The sequence below is a fragment of the Octopus sinensis genome, linkage group LG9 (genome assembly GCF_006345805.1).
Source record: "Octopus sinensis linkage group LG9, ASM634580v1, whole genome shotgun sequence".
In the NCBI taxonomy this organism is placed as follows: Eukaryota; Metazoa; Mollusca; class Cephalopoda; order Octopoda; family Octopodidae; genus Octopus; species Octopus sinensis.
Window position 1 is genome coordinate 32,040,838 of NC_043005.1, and position 18,992 is coordinate 32,059,829.

Sequence of the window (18,992 nt, forward strand, 5' to 3'; positions counted from 1 at the left end):
TGTGCCAATAGCATTGGCTATTTCATTTATAGTCAATCACCTGTCATCCATCAGCATGTGATGAAGATAATGTTTTCTTCAGTGGTGGTAGTTTCAGGTCATCAAGTATCTCCCTACTCCTCCTAAATTCAGTTTCTCATTTTTACACTGTTGATAAAGCTGGAGCTTCACCCTCTAATGTAGCAACCATATCAGCATGAATGTCCTTGGGAACTAAAACCTTCTGCAGGTGCTTGGTAAAAACATAATGCCAAATTTTGTCGTTTTTCCCAAGAAGTCCCTGTAGTTACTTTTGAAGTCTTTCAATAGTCAGATGTTAGTTTACCTGGTGGGGAAAATGCCCTTATTAAGAAGAGATGAAATTAATGCATGCAAGATTTTGCAACTGTAGCATCATATTTCTCCTTCATAGCCAACTTATGAACTTTTCAGCTCACCCTGATACGAAAATTGTAAATTTCAGAAGTCCATCTGTCACACAATTACAGTAGGTTACCACCCAGTTACTTTAAGAGATCATTACAGCACAAAACTGAAAGCTAGATAGAAAAAACATTTGTTAATATTACTACTATCCTATATAAGATAGAATTTCACTAAAATTTATACTATGTATGGAACCTACAGCAAAATACAAGTCAAAAATTTAAGTCAGATACAACACAAAAAATAAACAATGAAAGTATCTAGCAATTAACTGCTATATTTTGAATCTAGTAATGGCGTTTTTTTATCAATGACTGCATCATCCTTGTAATTGCTTGCTGCCTACAACAAAATGTAACAACACATCACTTTTATTTCATTCAAAGTATAATGCCAAAAAGACATTAAAATGTTAGTTTATATGTTTGTTATATATGTCTGTATCATTATCACCATTTTGGCTTGAGTAAGATGATTTGACAGAATTCAATGGGACAGAGGACCACATTAGGCTCCAGTGTTTCATTTTTGGCATGGTTTCTATGGCTGGACATATTTCCTAGCACCAACTACTTTACGAATCAGCAGTATAGTGGTAGCTTTGTCATCAGCAACACTAAAATGGCCTGTCAAGCTATGTGTTGTTGCTGTTAGATCAATTACCAATCATTTAGAGAGACTACAGGATTTTTGTGGCACCCAGTATACTGTTGGAGTCTCCATGCAGCTTGCAAAGTAAAATAGAACCTCCATGATGGGAGTACCAGACTTATTGTGAGAGGATAGTAATGGAGAATTGTGTGTGTGTGTATACATATTGTGAAGGTGTATAGTGTAGCTGAGGTGGTTAGGTAGGGGGCCCACAATCATAAAGTGATGAGTTTGATTTTTGGACTTGGCAGGAATAATCTGTTCACATTGTTGCAGTTTACTCACCTGTAAATGAATACTGCCATAATGCTGGTGCAAGTGTGGTACAAGTTACGAGGGTATATTTGTTTATTGGTAACTACTAAGCTGTTTGATTTTCACATTTCCATTTTATGCCACAATAATCAGAAATGCACACATCAAAAAAATTTCACCCTGTGTTAAATCTCAGTTGTTAATTATCGTTATTATAATTAACTCTACATTTATGTGTGTGTGTGTGTGTACTTTTGTAGGAAAAATTTAACCAGAAATGAATCCTTAAATTTTTTGAAATGTTGTGTCTGTTTTCTGTGCCCATCCTTATATATTCATTTATTTAGTTGAATTTATTTGATCTGATATGGGTCTAATTAAAGAACGACTTTATTTTTCTAAGAAATATTTTTCCCAAAAATGTGATGGCTGGGGAAGGGGCGAAACTATTGTCAGTCTTTGCAGCTAAATGACAAAACACTTCAGTTCTTCAGTGCAATGTTTGTCTTTATGGAACTTGCTTTTGTTGCTCCCTCTGAGTGTTGTGACTTTTATTCTATCACTACTCTGTCTTAACAGTCCATGGGTGCAGCCATTTTACCTCTGGAGCCCTTAATGTGCAACTCACCATTTTCGGTAAGTACTGCTCATTATAGTGGAGAAGGAACACTTTTATTATTTTGTCAATATAATGTTACTAATAATGTACTGCCTTTTCTAAATTAGGTAAAAATGTTTATTAAAGATAGTATATATTGCATTGCAGGATTGCCGATTCTAGCAATAAATTTACATTGGAATACTAGAAACTGAAACAAATATATTGATTAGCAGCCAATTTGTTTTTTTCCTTTTTCTCTTTCATATATTTTTTGTTTTTGTTGCTTTGTTTAAAATTTTCTCTCCTTTTCATGTATTTTCTCTTAATTCTGATATTTGCATATCATAAAGGGATATTTAGATTTTTTTTTTTTAAATATTTGTATATATACGATTAAATATTTTCTCTTTGAAGTATCTTATTGATAGGCTGCAATGGATTTTGTTCCCTCTCTAGGATGACAGGATGCAATAGTCATTAGTTATTCTAACCAACTCAGTATAATACTAGTAATTATTGAGAAGTAAAACTATAGTTTAATTTTCAAAATATTGTCTAAAAGAATGATGACAATTGTTTCCCCTTAAAGAACTGGATTAGAGACCATGTGATATCTTTGTTGTCAACTTGTCCACCTCTAATTTCTCATAAATCTTGTACTTTAGCCCTTATTTTGGTGTTTTTATAACATCAGATGGCTGTCTGTTGTCACAGTTCAGCATTTTTAAAGCATGAGGTGTATTCAAAAATTATCCGACTTAATTTTTTCCTGCCAAAACTAATGTCATGTGAGCAAAATCCTTTGGGAGGTGACGCTGCCCTTCCTCAGTACAGATGTGTAGTCTATTGGAGTGAAAATTTTCACACATGCGTAAGAAAGATGACATCACCTCCCACCCAAAGGATTTTCCATGTGGCATTAGATTTGGTGGGAAAAAGATAGTCAAATATTTTTTTTGAACGTACCTCATATATTGAGTTCGGAAATTTACCCTATTGTGAACATAAATTTGTACATGTTGAATAGAGCATTCAGTTAGGAAAAACAAAACTCAACTTAAACCACAGGGCGTTTGGGCTAAATATGACCATTTTCATAAATGGAAAACTTAATACCCTATCCCAAAATAAGAATATTTTTAATGATCAAAAAATACCAACTAGATGATGACTGGGAGATAAGTTTAATCAAAGTAGTCACTCTCATCTGCTTTAAGATGGCTTCAGAATTTGGCATATGTGTTCTTCACTGTGTCCCTGGGAAAATCTTTGAATACCTCCTTAGTGTTGCAGGCTGAGCAGTTGATGTCTTTCTCAACCACACTCCACATATAGTAATCCATGGGATTATAATTGGAGGGAGGGATTATGAGAGGAGAAATTGGGAGCTAGTAAAGTCATAAAAATTCTTCAACAACCACTTGATTTTTTATTCCAGAAGTATAGCAAGGAGCGAAATCCTGCTGCCACTTGTATGGCCTTCAGCAGCTTCACACAGCCATCTGAATTGAGCCTAAGGCCCCGTTCAAAGATGTGGGGATGAAGTCTGGCAACCTGATGCAGTCAGAATGGCTGCTGTGACCCCTCTTGCTTGGCCTTGTAGTCACTATTGCAGCTGTCCATGTCACGTCTTACAGCCATTACAGTGTTCAATGAACATTAAACTGCAGTTTTGATACCTGGTGCAAATCATCAAGAGATAACTCTTTTCCAACATTCAAATGGCTTCCAGTCCTCTGTGTGAGCTAATTTTTTCTCAACTACAATTTCAATCTTTATACATTCCAATGCCATTGACTGTTCATGAAAAAAGGAGACATGAAAATTGTCACATTTAGCCCAAATGCCCTGTATTGTTATAAAAGTTTGTGCATATGTGAAGAATTCAGGAATTTAGCTAGTGGAGGCTAGTTTCAATTTGTAATTAGAATTACTTTCTTCAATATGATTTAGAAAAGTTAAAATGTTAAAAGTTCCTATTTTCACAATGTAATTTCAATTTCCTTATCTCTTTGACATGCATATTTTCAGGATATTCTTTTATTGTTGTAATAATAGTAGATACTGCTTAAATTTTTGGCACAATATACAACTTACATTGAATTCCAAGTTGAATTTATTGGGAGTAGATTTCCATTTTCTATAAATCTAAGGTTTCAGTACATTACCATTCAGTATTTGTAAAAGTAGGTGCTCGTAACAAATTGACATAGACTGAAATTACTTTCCAAATGCTGTGTGTTGTTGAGCAATTTGTAAGTTTGAAACTGCAGTTTTAGTTAGGCTTGGACCTAAAGAAATGTTTTATAGTCTGGAGCAATTTATATAATTTATAAACTTTGGAAATTACAAACATCTATATTTTCAATTTTCCTGTAAGAATCACTATAAAATTTTACACCTAATTAAGTTTCTTTAAAAATTTTATTTTTACTGGCCAAATTACTAATTAAATGCTTAGTTTTTGCAATTTTTCTGTATCTTCTGAGTAATTACATACTTTGTGAATATTCAGACTACTGGACATTTTTAGTTGGCACTGCTGCTTAGGGTCAAAACAAAAATTGGTCTGTTCCTTGTCTTTTGAGATAGGGTGTGAACTATTTTCAAGTGTGTGTTTAATGAGTTTGGATTTAGAATTGTTCGTATGATAGGACTTCAACATGTCAATTTATTAGGCTTCAAAAATGGTTCACAATCAAGTTTGCAGCTTAGTTACTATGGCCACTGTAAAAATACTGCTTTACCAATATTGATATTGTTTTCATTTAAATAAATCAACTATTAACATTGGTTAATCTGCAGACATGACATTGGTTTAATCCCACTTGCAGTTTCTCCTCCTTTCAGTGCTTTTGTTACAAATTAAATTCTATTTATTGGGGAGGGAAAAAGTTTTTGGTAAAACCATTTGATTAATCATCTGTTTGGAAGCTGTGTACCTCGACACTGTTATTTCTACTTAAAACTCATCAAAATTTTTCTTGATTCTCAAAGTTTTACTAATTTTCAATTGAGCTAAGCATTTCTGACAATTTCTTGATTGTATTTGATAGATGATCAAGACAATATTTATTACATAAAGTTGACCAAGGAGGTCAAATGGAAACGTAAAATGGAAAACATGATATTGTAATTGTAGAGAATAATCAAATTAGGGTGTGTTAATTTGTGTATCAATTAGAGTATGTTAATATATATGCTTCAAAAAAAAAAAAAAAAAAAACTAAGAAGCAAGTTTGTATCTATTGACATCAGCATCATTTAGCATCCACTTTTCTATGGGTCAAATGGAATTCATTGAGGTTCTCGAAGTTAGATGTGCTTCCTCTTGCTAACTTTCACTTATTTCCAAAATAATATTTACTCTTGGTTACCCATTTTCATGGAAGATTGGTAACAACACCACTTGTATATGGTGATGTTCATTTACAACTATTATGTAATATCAAAACAAAGACCCACAAATACACACACAGCATCACTACTACCACCACCACCATCATCATCATCATCATCCTCTGTCAGTCCTTGTTGGCATGGTTGGGTGACTCAACAGGATCTAACTAGCTGGAGGATTGAATTGAGCTACACACACAATGGACTATTTTCAGTCTGTCTACCAAATCCTCTCACAAGGCAAGTGTTGATTAAGTTTAAGAAACTTAGTCAGGTAGTAATCCATTTTTTATGACAAAAGATAAACTAACTTGAAAAATAAAGTTGTTCTGAGATGTGTATCCCCATCCTATTGATTTAGTGGATAGGGGATGCACAATAATGCCATCAAGCAGAAAGCCCAGGAAATGACACATTCTCTCCTAAGTCAACTAGTGTAGAATTTGTATCTGCAAGTTGTTCGAAAAAAATAATATTGGTGTGAGCCTGGTGTAAAGTTAGTGTGAATAAAACCATTTGTGAAATATACATTTTGTCTTGACTGTAAAAATATCAAATTAATATGAAAATTCTTTTGGTTTGGCATTTTTGGAAACATATTTGATAAGTTATATTTCTAGTTATTAATTCCAATGTTGTCTTCATCTTTGAAATGTACTTCACTATCTTATTGTTTTCTCTATAGAAATAGTTTTCTTTTTCAATTCCAAAACTTTTCAGAATTAAATTTTTATGTTATTATGGATATGTTCCATGACAATTTTGATTTTTAGTCTTTAAACATTAGTACAAGGGTTAGATTCCACAAATGTCTATACTTGACACATTGTTAGTGGGTATGGCTTTACAGTTTGATTGTTGGGCAAGTTTTCATGCATTAAGCTTCCAGTTTGTTAGTTGTGTTCGTTTAAGATCATGTCTAACTCTTCAAAAAATTGCCCCCTGCACTTATGTTCTTTAAATTTTTTTGGTTTACTCCCCCATGATATTATAAAATGCTTCTGATTTCAAGCATTAAACTTACATTCATAATACTTGATGTTCTTACTTTGTGTTATTTTAGGATTGCTAGTTCTCTTCTTTATAAAATATAGATTCACCATATTTATTGTGCACCACTACCATTTTCTGCTATTAAATCCAACTACTAAAAGTTTAAATTTAGCAAATAGAGATAACATGCTGAGTTATATCAAGAATGAATAGCAATATAAATAAGTTGTACAAAAATAGTCATTTAGACATGTACGTACATACATGGCAACATAATCTCCCCCACTCTCAAGGTATTGGTGTTAATAATATCTAATGGGTAACCTACATTCAAATACTAACCACATATAACCCTCAGATATGGTCTGACACCTTTGAAAATTCCACTATGGCTAACTCAATAATTTACATATATCCAACTCATGGAAAATAGATGTAGAATGACGATAATAATTTCCTTTTAGTTTTCATTTATTGTTTAGTTATATTTTCTCATATTCCATTAGAATGTTTTAATGGGATGTAGAGTTGCACTGGCCCTATTGGTTGATTTGCTTTTGTTGTGAGATTATCCTAATAAAATATTAAAATCTCTCTGACAAAGAAAAAAAAATCTTGTGTATTTCTAATCAATATTTTGGAAATGGTCAAATTGAACTTCTTGCTTCATGTCAGTGTGTTGAAAGAAATTTAAGATTGACATTTCATGTAGTTTTGATTTTGCTTGTAAATCTTGCACACTATAAATGTCAAAGACAAGTGTTTCTTAGGAAACAAACCTCTTAGAGTCGATGAGAAAGCCTCAATTGGTCATTCAACCTACTAGAAATACCAGCTAAATAGACCTTAAATCACACCACACTTTTGTTAAAACTAGGAAGAAACAATGGCTAATGTAATTTTGAGAACATGTTGTCTGAGGCTAACTAACTTAAGGAAAACAAGGATTTAAAGACCTGGTTAATGAAAACAAATGCTGGAATGTTTGAAGAACCCCCAAATTTCTTAACAGATATGTATGTATGCATGCATGCATAGGCTATAGTAGAAGACACTTGCCCAAGGTGCCATGCAGTGGGACTGAACCTGGAATCATGTGGTTGGTAAGCAAGCTATTTACCACACAGCCACTCCTACGTATGTATGTATAGGAAGAATTAACAAAAGACGAAGGCAGGTGGTGTAGACAACAAACACGTGTATTAGCTTAACACTCAGGAAGTGAAAAGTCCTTAACATTTCAAGCCTTCACTCTTACACAGAAAGAAATGGAGAGAGAAAATAAAAAAAATGTGTAGTGGCTAGCGATATATCATATATATCATCATCATCATTTACCATCCGCTTTCCATGCTAGCATGGGTTGGACGGTTTGGCTGAGGGCTGGCTGCACTAGGCTCCAGTCTTGATAAGGCAGAGTTTCTACGGCTGGATGCCCTTCCTAACGCCAACCACTCCGAGAGTGTAGTGGGTGCTTTTACGTGCCACCGGCACGGGGACCAGTCAGGCGGTACTCACTCGAATCTTTTTATACATGCCACAAGCACAGGTGCCAGTAAGATGATGCTGGTAACTATCATGCTCGATTGGTGCCTTTTACATGCCACTGGCACGGAAGCTTGGATGGTGCTCTTAGCACCCTACTAGCATGGGGCACAAGTGCCAGTAAGGCGACGCTGGTAATGATCACACTCGAATGGTGCCTTTTATGTACCACTGGCACGGAAGCCGGTTAGCCACTCTGTCAATTATCACACTCGTATGGTGCTCTTTGCACCCCGCTAGCACGGGTGCCCGTCATTGAATTTCACTTTGATTTTGATTTCACTTGTCTCAACAGGTCTTCGCAAGCAGAGTTTAGCGTCCAAAGAAGGAAAAAGTACGCATAAGTGGGCTGGTTACACACCTGGCATAGGCCACAAGGTTATGGTCTCATTTGGCTTGCCGGGTCTTCTCAAGCACGAAACTATTTAGTTACAAACTTTTATACATGGCTCCTCTTAGTACAATTAAATGATATAATGATACCTTGTTCAATTATTATCAGAATACTTTTCCATTTTTTCAAGTAGAAAGACTCTGTGCTTTTACAAACTTAGGAAAACAAGACAAATATTGACTATGTAGTCACTTATTAGTAATTTTTAGGTTTCTATTGTTTCTTGTAGTTTTCACCGTTTAATGCTGCTTGATATTTTTGTTTCATTTGTGATTGGCTTAACTTCATACTTTCACCCCACTATTTTCTTGACGTCTTCTAGGAAGACTTGGACATCCATTACAAGATGTTCAGTGAAAGAGATTCCCTTGATGAGTATAAAGTTAAGATACACATAAATAAGTTCACCATGCCTGCCTGGGAACTTGGAATGTAAGTTCTGGAATAAGTATTGCAACACTTATTAGAACTCTAAGAGTTCTACCAGTCCACATTCCCAACTGGTTGATACTTTGTTTTATTGACTTGGAGTGATGAAGAGCAAAGTTAATCTCAGTAGAATTTGAACTCAGAGCACAGACGAAAAGAATATCAAATAATTATTTAAAATATAGATAATGAAGCAACTAGCAAAAAAAAAAAATGTATCTGATCATTAGTCCTGCCTGAATATATTATAATTATAGAACATGTATGGTCATTATGTAGATTGTGAATAATTAACCTAATTGGTTTCTGTATTGGATGAATACCCAAAGTAACCCTAAAACATTTCTAGTAAATGACTTGTCATAGAAATTAAACTTAAATGTTTTGATACATATCAAGTTACGCACACACAAACATAGTGAAGGATGCGAATACTTCAGTAAAAATCTCACATTATTAACCTGAAATATCTAGACCTAAGAAAAACAAATATTAAAAAAAAATTTGAAGCATATTCTAGTATTGTTGTGGTTCTAAACACTATATTTGTCAAAAGATTATCAGTCACTATATTCCAGCCTTTACCACTGAAGTATGCATTTTCAAAATAGTACAGTAGATTGTTCAGTTCCATTATACAGAGCCATTTTTAGACTGTTTAATTCAAATTGATTATATGTGATGTTTCATAAATTATTGCTGAAAAAGTTTTTATGAAAAATGTGTTCAGGGATTAGAAATTGGTGCAAAAATAATTGCCATTTTTAAGCATCAAATTAGAATATATGTTATTAATTGAAAAAAATAACCATTAGAATCCCCCTTCCCCAACAACAATGCTATTTCAATAGTATTAAATTCTAGAGTCTTAGACCGGTGTTTTTTTTTGCTGATTGATTCTTGAACATATTTTGCAGGAATTTATCAAAAGGCTTAAAGTACTACTCAGTCTGTAGAGTGAGCTGGAAGAGATAGTTTCATAATCCTGCTGGACAGTATCGAGGAGAAATTGACATTGTTACTACAGTTTCAGCACATTTTGTTGTTTTTTTGACAATGCTGTGGTGGTTTCTCCATAATTGTAAAAGTAGAAGTGGATGATTCCATTTGTTGATCATCCCTTTCTTTTGACTCAGCTTCAATTTGGGAAAGTATTTCAGTCCAACTCTACATAGAATGCTGTTCTTTGTCATGTTATCACAATGAGAAAAATTATTTGGTATCTGTATAAAGGAAGTGTAGTCGTCATAGTGGCTTTTTTTTTTTTTTTTTGTGCTGAACTCGTGCAAGATCCATTTGTTGTCCATTTTTGATGTGAATGGCTATAGATTAAGTCTTCTGCAGTCCCTTTGGCTTTGCATGCATTCACTTCAAACATGGTTCTCAAGTCCCTTGACCTTCCAAAGTCTCTTCTTAAAAATGCTGTTACATGAACACTATCATCTCTTTAACAGTCAAATTAAAAGGGCCACAATCACATACCAATTAATTTCATTAGGTAACGGAAATTTTCAGAATATGAAAGGTTTATGTTAAAAAATGGGTACTACTCAGATATGTCGAGGGGCACTAACACTCAAATATAGATATTTACAATGTTTACAAATTGTAAATATATTTCAGAAAAAATTTTAAAATTTCAAATGTAGCATTCCTCTACAAAACTATTTCCTATAGTTAATGGTAATGAAATTTTGAAAGGATATATATGGGTTAACCCTTTTATTGCAGAAATCAGATAAAACTCAGTCAAATCAGTGAAAACTTATTCTCAAAATAAACATAATTTTTAAGATAACAAAGAGCACAGTCATTTTTACACTAAATGAGTTAAGGAATTGCACATTCTAGATGATTGTAAGGTAATAAGACATGGCAACGATGTTAATATATTATTAATAGGTTTTATGAATAAGTTATGTAGTAAGTTCTGGTTTGTTGTACAAAAATTTTAGTCTTAGTTTATTATTGGAAATAGACACTTAGAAAACAATGCCATTTCATGACTTAGCACATAAAATGATTGGTGAACTAAATATTGAGTCACCCCTTACATAATGTGGTTTTTTTCACATACATGAAAAGTTGGAGGGGGATAGGATAAACTACCTGCATCAACTTGCTATAAAACCAAGTAATAATTTTACCTTGTCTTTATTCTTGGTGCAAGTTTTGAAGAATGCAGTTCGATTTTAAGTTATTTTTTTCAAAGCTATAATGGAAGTGACAAAGGAGTATATTTGGATATTTTGCTTTGAGTCCAATAAAGGCAACAATGCAATGGAAAGTGTGAAGAATATTAATGTAGAATATGGAGATTGGACAATAAGCATAAGCCAGTGTCAACAGTGGTTCCAGAAATTACAGCCTTGTCCGGGAAGCTCTGTAGAGCTCAACGAGGATGTCCTGCAAACCCTGGTGAAACAAAATCCCACCATAACTGTTGTGGAGCTTGCTGAGAAGCTTGGATTTGGTCATTCATTGACACCTGTGTGCCATCAGAAAAGTAAGCAAATTGGGTCAATGGGTTCCTCACAAACTTACCAAGTCTAATCGCGTGCAGAGAGTGAATGTGTGCTCTTCTTTGCTGTCATGTCTACCAAATGAACCTTTTTTGGATCAAATAGTGACAAGAAATGGGTTCTCTATAAAATGAGTAGGGAAAGAAGAAACTCCAGGCTAAAGGTCTTCACTGATGTAAGGTGTTGTTATCAGTTGGATGGGATATGAAAGGGTTAGTCCACTTTGAACTTGTAAATCCAAACCAAACAATAACAAAGGAGATCTAGTGTGAGCAGCTTAGGTCAGTGTTTCAAGAAAAACAACCATCTTTGGTTTCAAGACAGAAGTTGTTCTTCCATCAGGATAATGTTCAGCCACATACAGTGAGGATGACATTCCAAAGCCTGGAGTAGTTTGAATGTGAAACAATGCCCCACCCATCATTTTCACCAGTCATTGCTCCGTTTGATTATCATTTATTCCACAGTTTTCAAAACCATTGGGATAGAAAATATCAATTCTGTAGATGAGGTCAGAAAAGTCCTGGAGTATTATTTTTTGTCACAAACAAGTGAATTTTGGAAGAGGAGCCTTGCAAGTCTACCAGATAGATGGAAGAGCATTGCAGAAAATGGAGAGTATATTTTAGATAAAAAGAGAAAAAAAAAAAACTTAATTTTGAAAAATAAAAGAAGTATTAAAAAAAAACCCACATTATTTATGGGATGGCCCAACACTTTCAATCTTGAGGGCAGTAAATTTGCCTTTATTACTGTGGTAAAATCTTGAAAAAAATTGTTATGGCATGTCTGAAGAGAGGAGTTTTGACGAGCAATTACTGTAGAAGTTACTTTGGTTTACATTGGTTACAGATGTTGTTAGGGTAATCTCAATATTTCTGTACTTAATTTAGTTTCTGAAATATATATACAATTTGTAAACATCGTAAATATCTATATTTGATTATTAGTGCCCCTTGACATATCTGGCTAGTACCTATTTTGTAATATAAACATTTTATATTCTGAAAATTTCCGTTACCTAATGAAATTAATTGGTATGTGATTGTGGCCCTTTATATTCAAATCCCTGTAATATATGAGCTCTCTTGGGTTTGTGGCCAGTATTTAAATTTTAACAAGTATTTTTATGTTTCTCTCCCCTATTCGTAAATTAAGTCTGTATCTGATTTATGTCACTAGTTTCAGTTAACATTATACAGATTTCCATGCTATCCCCCACCTTGTTTTTATCTGTTGGGTATATTGATGATTAGTAAATAGCACAGTTTGTTGTCAATACCTCAGTCTGTATATGTGGTGGTGTAAATGGATGAAAGGACACAATAGTCTGTTTTTGTTAAACTATATAAAAGTTATATCTGTTAAAAAAAATATGTGAATTTGGCAAATATTCACATTTTAGAAGCATCAGGTAGATCCTAGCAAAGAAGTTTATAATGTGAAATCTATTAAAAGAACATAGTTGTGATGGCTATGTCCAAAGCAATCAGTTGATTCAAGTTTCTTTCTGACACTAATTTATGGAATAAATTTACTTTCGTGAGATGATAGCATTATTATTGTGTCAGACAAAATACTTTGTGACATTTCTTCCAGCTCTTTACATTAAATTCTACCTGGGTTGAATTTGCCTCCAATCCTTTTGGAGCTAATATAATAAAATACCAGTCAAGTGGTTTGATGTAATCAGCTTGCTCTTTCCTTCAAACTTGCTGGCCTTGTGTCAAAATCAGAAACAAAAAATTTACCGACTTGACTTTTGGGGTTGAAATACCTATTTTATAATAGATGTTTTAATTACAAATTGTATTATTGTCAACATTTCTCTTTATATCTAGAAATGTATCATCTAACAATAATTGTAAATTTGTACAGATTGGAATATATTGAACTTTGTTGTTCATCAAATAAAATTTATGGTATTTAGAAATAAAAGAAAAGCATCTTTGTCTTGAACATTGATAATGTTTTTAAATATTCCCATCTTATATGTATATTTTGTATTCAAGATTAAAGCTAAATCTGATGTACAGGGAATAAATAATTTAAAAGAAAAGGGAGCTGCTGTAAAAGTTTGTTAAAAATCATGTCTGTACTTAATCGTAGAGCTGTTTTTGTATCACAGTTTCTATTTTTAATTATCTCCTATAATTCTGAGGATTAATGTATATTCAACAACAAGCTATTTCTGACACTGACTCTCCCACTTTCCAAAATTGATATTTGTTAAATAGTTTCAATTTTGATAGTTTGAGTTTGAAGTTAATTTCTGTTTAGCTAACATAAGGTGAATAGTGTTTGTATTAACTATAATTTACCAAATGGATGTTACATACGTGTGCGTGTGTTGTTTTTAATGAAAATATATAGAGTTGTGACTTATATCAGATGTTGCTGTAGTAGGTTCTCTTCAGACTTAAGCATCTACTCGTGTTCTAAGAAGATCATTTATACAACCTTCCTTTCTTCTATTGACATAGCATTTTATTTCACAGTTAAGCAATCAATAGTAATTAATAAAACTATGTAAATCTACAACCCATTCAATGACTGATGTCAGCAACTTGTCAGGATTGGGAAAAATTTTAATGTTATTTTCTTTATTGACTCTAAGCAAGTTACAAATTTTCTGTAAATTTATATGAAATTAATTTCAAAACACACCTAAACTTGGGGCATTTTACAATTGGAGTTTCTAAAACATTTAAAGATATAACACTGGTCATGTCTGATTAAATTACTGGAATATTATAGGTTTTAGCAGCTTTGCTAAAAGATGAGCTTAAAATTTTTATTTTTTTAGGAAGTCCTAAAGTACATTCAAGAAAATCTAATTTTTGTTAATTAGTTGGCAATAGCTCCATTAATCATTGGTTAACATCCTGAATTATATGCACCACCACCAACTCTGAAACCATTTGTGTCAATTTGATTTGCTCTTTAAATCCTCTCTGTGATTGTTAATTAGCATTAAACTCTTACTGATGCCACAAAAAGAAGCTCCTCCATAATTGTATAAAGTGGTTGGTAATAGGAAGGGTATCCAACTGTAGAAATCATGCCAAAGCAGAAATCAATACACAACACAGTAGCCCAGCTCATCAGATCCTGTCACACTGTCTAACCCATCCCTCCATGGAAGATGGACATTAAATGATGATGATGATGATGTACACTACTTGAAATACAAAAATCTTACCAGAACTACGGAACAGAATTATTTTGTTAATACTTTATATATTACAATATAAAATACTTCATATTTCTGGTGCTCAAGTATTTTTTTTTAAACAAAACATTGCTAGCTCTTCTGTTTCAGTTGAATTATCTTCCTCTTTTTTTTCCCCCTCATTTTTTTTTTTTCTTTCTTTAACCCCCTCCTCTATTTTAAAGCTGGCTGAATCCAAAGTTTTCATTGCTTCGTCTGTGCAGAGTGTCCCACCTACTGAACCCTGTGCTGTAGCCCCGTCAGGTTCACCAGCCATGAACGATGCAACTAATACCAGTCTCTCAAGGTAGGCTAAAAGTTTTAACTTTCCTATAACCTCTTTTTTTAAAAAAATTTCTAATAAAACATTGATGCTTTCAGCTTGGCCTCTGCTATTGCTAACCTGTATCATCACAGATTTAACTCCTTCAGTACCATCCTAGCTTTTTGCATAGTCCCCACCCCCTTAGAACACTGGGCATCAGTTTGAAAATGGCTGTTTCATGCATGATATGTTGGGTTTTGGTGTGCTACTTCCAGTTTCTTTGTATTTTTCTCTATTCTATCCTGCAAAAAAATTTTTGATACAGGAATATTTTAACAAGTGTTCATTAAAGAAATTTGATTTCCTAATGAATTAGAATTATGAAAATAAGGTTCTTGCACATGGTAAGCCTATGCTTGTGTGTCTATTTAATAATGACTTAAGTGTGGAGGGATGAACTGTGTCTGTGGCCTTCGCAGGCCCTCCAAGATATTTTTCCTGAAATATTACTGCAGCAGGTGTTAAATGTTAGAGGCGTGTAGCTGACTACTTTGTCATGGAAGTCAGAGAAAAATAACCATGAAAAAAATGTTATTGAATTTTATTTGACCTTGTGACAAATATAATTATTGATGACAAAATTAATTGCCAAAAATATTAATTCAGAATGTGGAGAGAAGAAAAAAAATGTTTGATGTATTCTAAATGTTTTACAATGTTAAATGTATGAGCAGAGTTCATTTCAAAAAATCCTTTTTATTTTTTATTATATTATAAAGTTTCAATTTTTCCCTTTTTCAAACAAAATGGTTTACAAATTTTATTTGCAACCATTTGCTGTCAATTCTTTTGTTTTTTAATATTTTTGCTGGTTTCACTTCAGAAGACAAACTTGACTAATTTTCAAAATAAGAACAGCAAAGTTTGAGATTTATGTGCATTTTAGATTTTCATGTGAATTTGTTTACACAAAATGGGTAGAGTTATGAAAATATTTGAAAAAAACTACAAAAATCCATTCACACTTGCATAATATTTACTAATCCTACTTTGATGATTAGCTATTGGAGTTTGTGTGTGTGTTTGCATTTAAATAGGTACTAATTTTAGCAAAAGTTCATGCTGACACCCAAATGATAACACTGTTTCAACTGAGCTGTTTTGACAATCTTCGAAATACTTTAATATATTTACTGCCATTAAAATGGGAATGTTTTACTAACATATCCCAAATAAGTAATAGGTACAGAAAAAAAAACTCTTCCAGATTAAAAAGCAATTCCAAATAGATTTCTTAAACATTTCTTTTACAGTATTTAGATTGGTTGTTTTGTAGGCTTTGTAAACAGTCTAAACACAACAAGATCATGCTTTTGATTAACCCTTCACACACACATACATACACACACTGAGTTATACATTTGTTGCTCAAAATGTTGAAAATATCAGCCAAAACATTCACCAAATGTAGAATATCATAGTATATGTAGCACAGTACTAACATGGCAAGAACACCATAGTAATTTATTAACAACTGATCTGGGACAACACCTAAGGCCGTTAAATAGATACTCAACCTGTTAGATACAACAGTCAAATTTCTCTTGAAGCACATGGAACTGTGTTCATGCTAAATTTTGCAAAGGAAAAGAAAGCACAATATCCCATCCAAAAAATATCAACTAGATTGTGGCTGAGAGATGATAGTTTACAGTAGCTGCCCTCAGCTTCTGCCATAGCCTTAAAATGCCCTCAGAGCCTGGCACATTCATTCCTCACTGTGTCCCTAGGAAGGTTTTCGAAACCTTGATTTTGGCCACCAGATTGTCCTTGATGTCTTTTTCAACCATGGTCCACACATAGTAATATACGGGATTGTAATTGAGATAGGGGAGGGTTAGGAGGCCACAACAACCACTTCTCTTTTCAGGGGTATGGCAAGGAGCTGAATCCTGCCGTCACATGTACAGCATTCCAGCAGCTCCACGAAGCCATCTGAATTGAGCCTAAGGCCATGTTCAAAGATGTGGGGATGAATCCAGCATTTAGATGTCACCAGAGTGCCTTCTCTGTCACTTCTTACTGGCCATATCTTTGTAGTGTCCGTTGTAGCTGTTTATATCAGTATCTTTCAGCTTTTACAGTATTCACAAAGCATTGAACAGCAGTCATGATTTCAACATTTTGATACCTGGCATGAATCTTTTCCAATATTCAGATGGCTTCCAATTCTCTGAGCTAACTTTTTCTCAATTGTAACTTCAATCTTTATACTTTCCTAATGTTTACTAATACATCAAGCTCTTCCTGAAAATAAGAGACATAGAAACTTGCCAAATTTAACTCAATTGCCCTAAATGTAGGAGATCAGTCTTACAAACTATGGAGAGTGCCTGTGAAGAAGGGTAAAGAGCAACTTATGAAATTCAAGGTTTGGCCCACCTCCTCGGTCACACATGTTTGTGAATTCATTTTACATTTGTTTTTCCATTAGACAAAATGTATTATTGAAGCATTGCTTTATGGCTCATTTCCTTTCCTGTCACCCACATTTGTTTTTCAAGTAAAGAATCTCTTACTTGACAAAGCTTTGAAAGTGCAGAGCCAGCTGGTAGTTTGTTGATAGGGAAAGGATAATATCAGTGTGCAGACTTGTACATATGTATGTTTGTATGTGTATACATACACAAAAGGCTTTATACAGTTTCTGTCTACCATATTCAATCATAGCAAGACAGTGGTCAACCCAGGACAATAGTAAAGGACATTTGCTTCACTGTGCCACACAGTGGAATTGAACATGAAACCGTATGGTTGTGTAGCAAACTTCCAAATCACTCAGCCATGCAATGTGAAGGTATGCATAACCTTATTAAAATAATGAGCAGAAACTGGATTTTTTAATTTTTTATATATTTTTTCCTGGTAGTATAAATTAATGAAAAGTTTTTTTGTTCCACCATAAATTAAAAATTTAAAAGCCAAGTAAATTTAAGAAAGTAATTACAAAAACTGTTTCTTCTTTGGGAATATGTAGAACGTTTGCCAAGTGTTTCAGTTGAGCCTCACTGGAAACATAACTCACTCTTTGTGACCATTCTAAGATGATTGACAGAAAACAGAGAGAAAGCTGTGCTACTGATAGAATTTCACCTTTTCTTAGTTACAGGTGGATGATAATATTTTTCCAATTGTGTTGTAAGATGTGTTCAGACCTACAGATGGTTCCCTTGCTTTTAGAGCTTCTTATAATTTGTTATAGAGTAAAAGAAAAAAAAAAGTTTACAATATTCATATTTACTACACCAAGTATCACCACCATCACCATTTATTAGCCTATCATTAACTGTCATTATCAAAAAGGTGGTATCAAAAAGTTTTCCAAACTAGTTCTGTAGTATGCCAATAGATTGTAGCACAGAGTTGCGTGTGCACTGAGGGCTAGCAATGACCTTCATGAGGCAGTGTGCCAAGTGACATCACTGTGTTTACTTTCACAAGTTGTGAAATTTGTGTTATGATCCCATGTATGCTGTAGTCTGCAATTTTGTCATGGACAGAAACAAAGAACCAACTTGAAATATTGGGAAGTCTGCTACAGAGTCATTGAACAAGCTTATGGTGACAAGGCAATGGGTCATACGCATTTCAAGTGGCACAGGTACTTCAAAAGAAAAAGAATATCCCTGGAAGACCTGCCACAAGCATCATCCCCCAGAAATGTGGTATTCTGCATTGAGAATTTGTCCCCCAGGGCCAGACCATCAATTGAGAGTTCTACATTTTGGAGTGTTTGAGGGAGGACATTCAGCTAAAGTGACCGGATATGTGGAGCACAAAGAATTGGATTCTTCACCAAGTTCTCTTTGTGAATTTCTCGCCAAAAACAACATGGAATTGTTTCTGTACCTGCCCAATATAGCACCTGCGGACTTCAATATCTTCCTCAAGAGAAAATGCAGCTCAAAGGTTGTCATTTTAACACTGTTGTTGAGATCCAGAGCTAATCACATGAAGGTTCTTGACTCATTTAAGGAAAATAACTTCCAGGCTGGATTCCTATAGTGGCAGAAATACAGGGACCAGTGTATTGCTGCAAAAGGTGACTATTTCAAAGGAGATTATGTTAAAACTGAGGTAAATAAGTTTTCATTAAACAGAACTAGCCTGGGAACCTTTTGATGCCACCTTCTAATTGGTTCACTATATAACTGCTGTTCACTATTTTTATAAACATGGAAGACATGATTACTATTGTCTATCTCTCTGTAGTTGCTAGAAAATATTCTTTCTACCTTTGC

General features: G+C 33.8%; 1 protein-coding gene across 9 annotated transcripts in view; it reads left to right on the forward strand.

Moving 5' to 3' along the window:
* The window catches only part of LOC115215942 (ubiquitin-associated protein 2-like), a 107,191-nt gene that overhangs the window by 46,564 nt on the left and 41,635 nt on the right, over nucleotides 1–18,992 (forward strand). For 4 of the 9 annotated variants that reach the window (XM_029785311.2, XM_029785320.2, XM_029785312.2 and 1 more), the window contains exons 9-10: nucleotides 1,912–1,968; nucleotides 14,612–14,733. In XM_029785311.2, the coding sequence (XP_029641171.1) occupies nucleotides 1,912–1,968; nucleotides 14,612–14,733 (179 nt within the window). The remainder of the gene's footprint in view (nucleotides 1–1,911; nucleotides 1,969–14,611; nucleotides 14,734–18,992) is intronic. The other 5 variants (XM_029785313.2, XM_029785317.2, XM_029785318.2 and 2 more) reach the window with 3 other exon arrangements.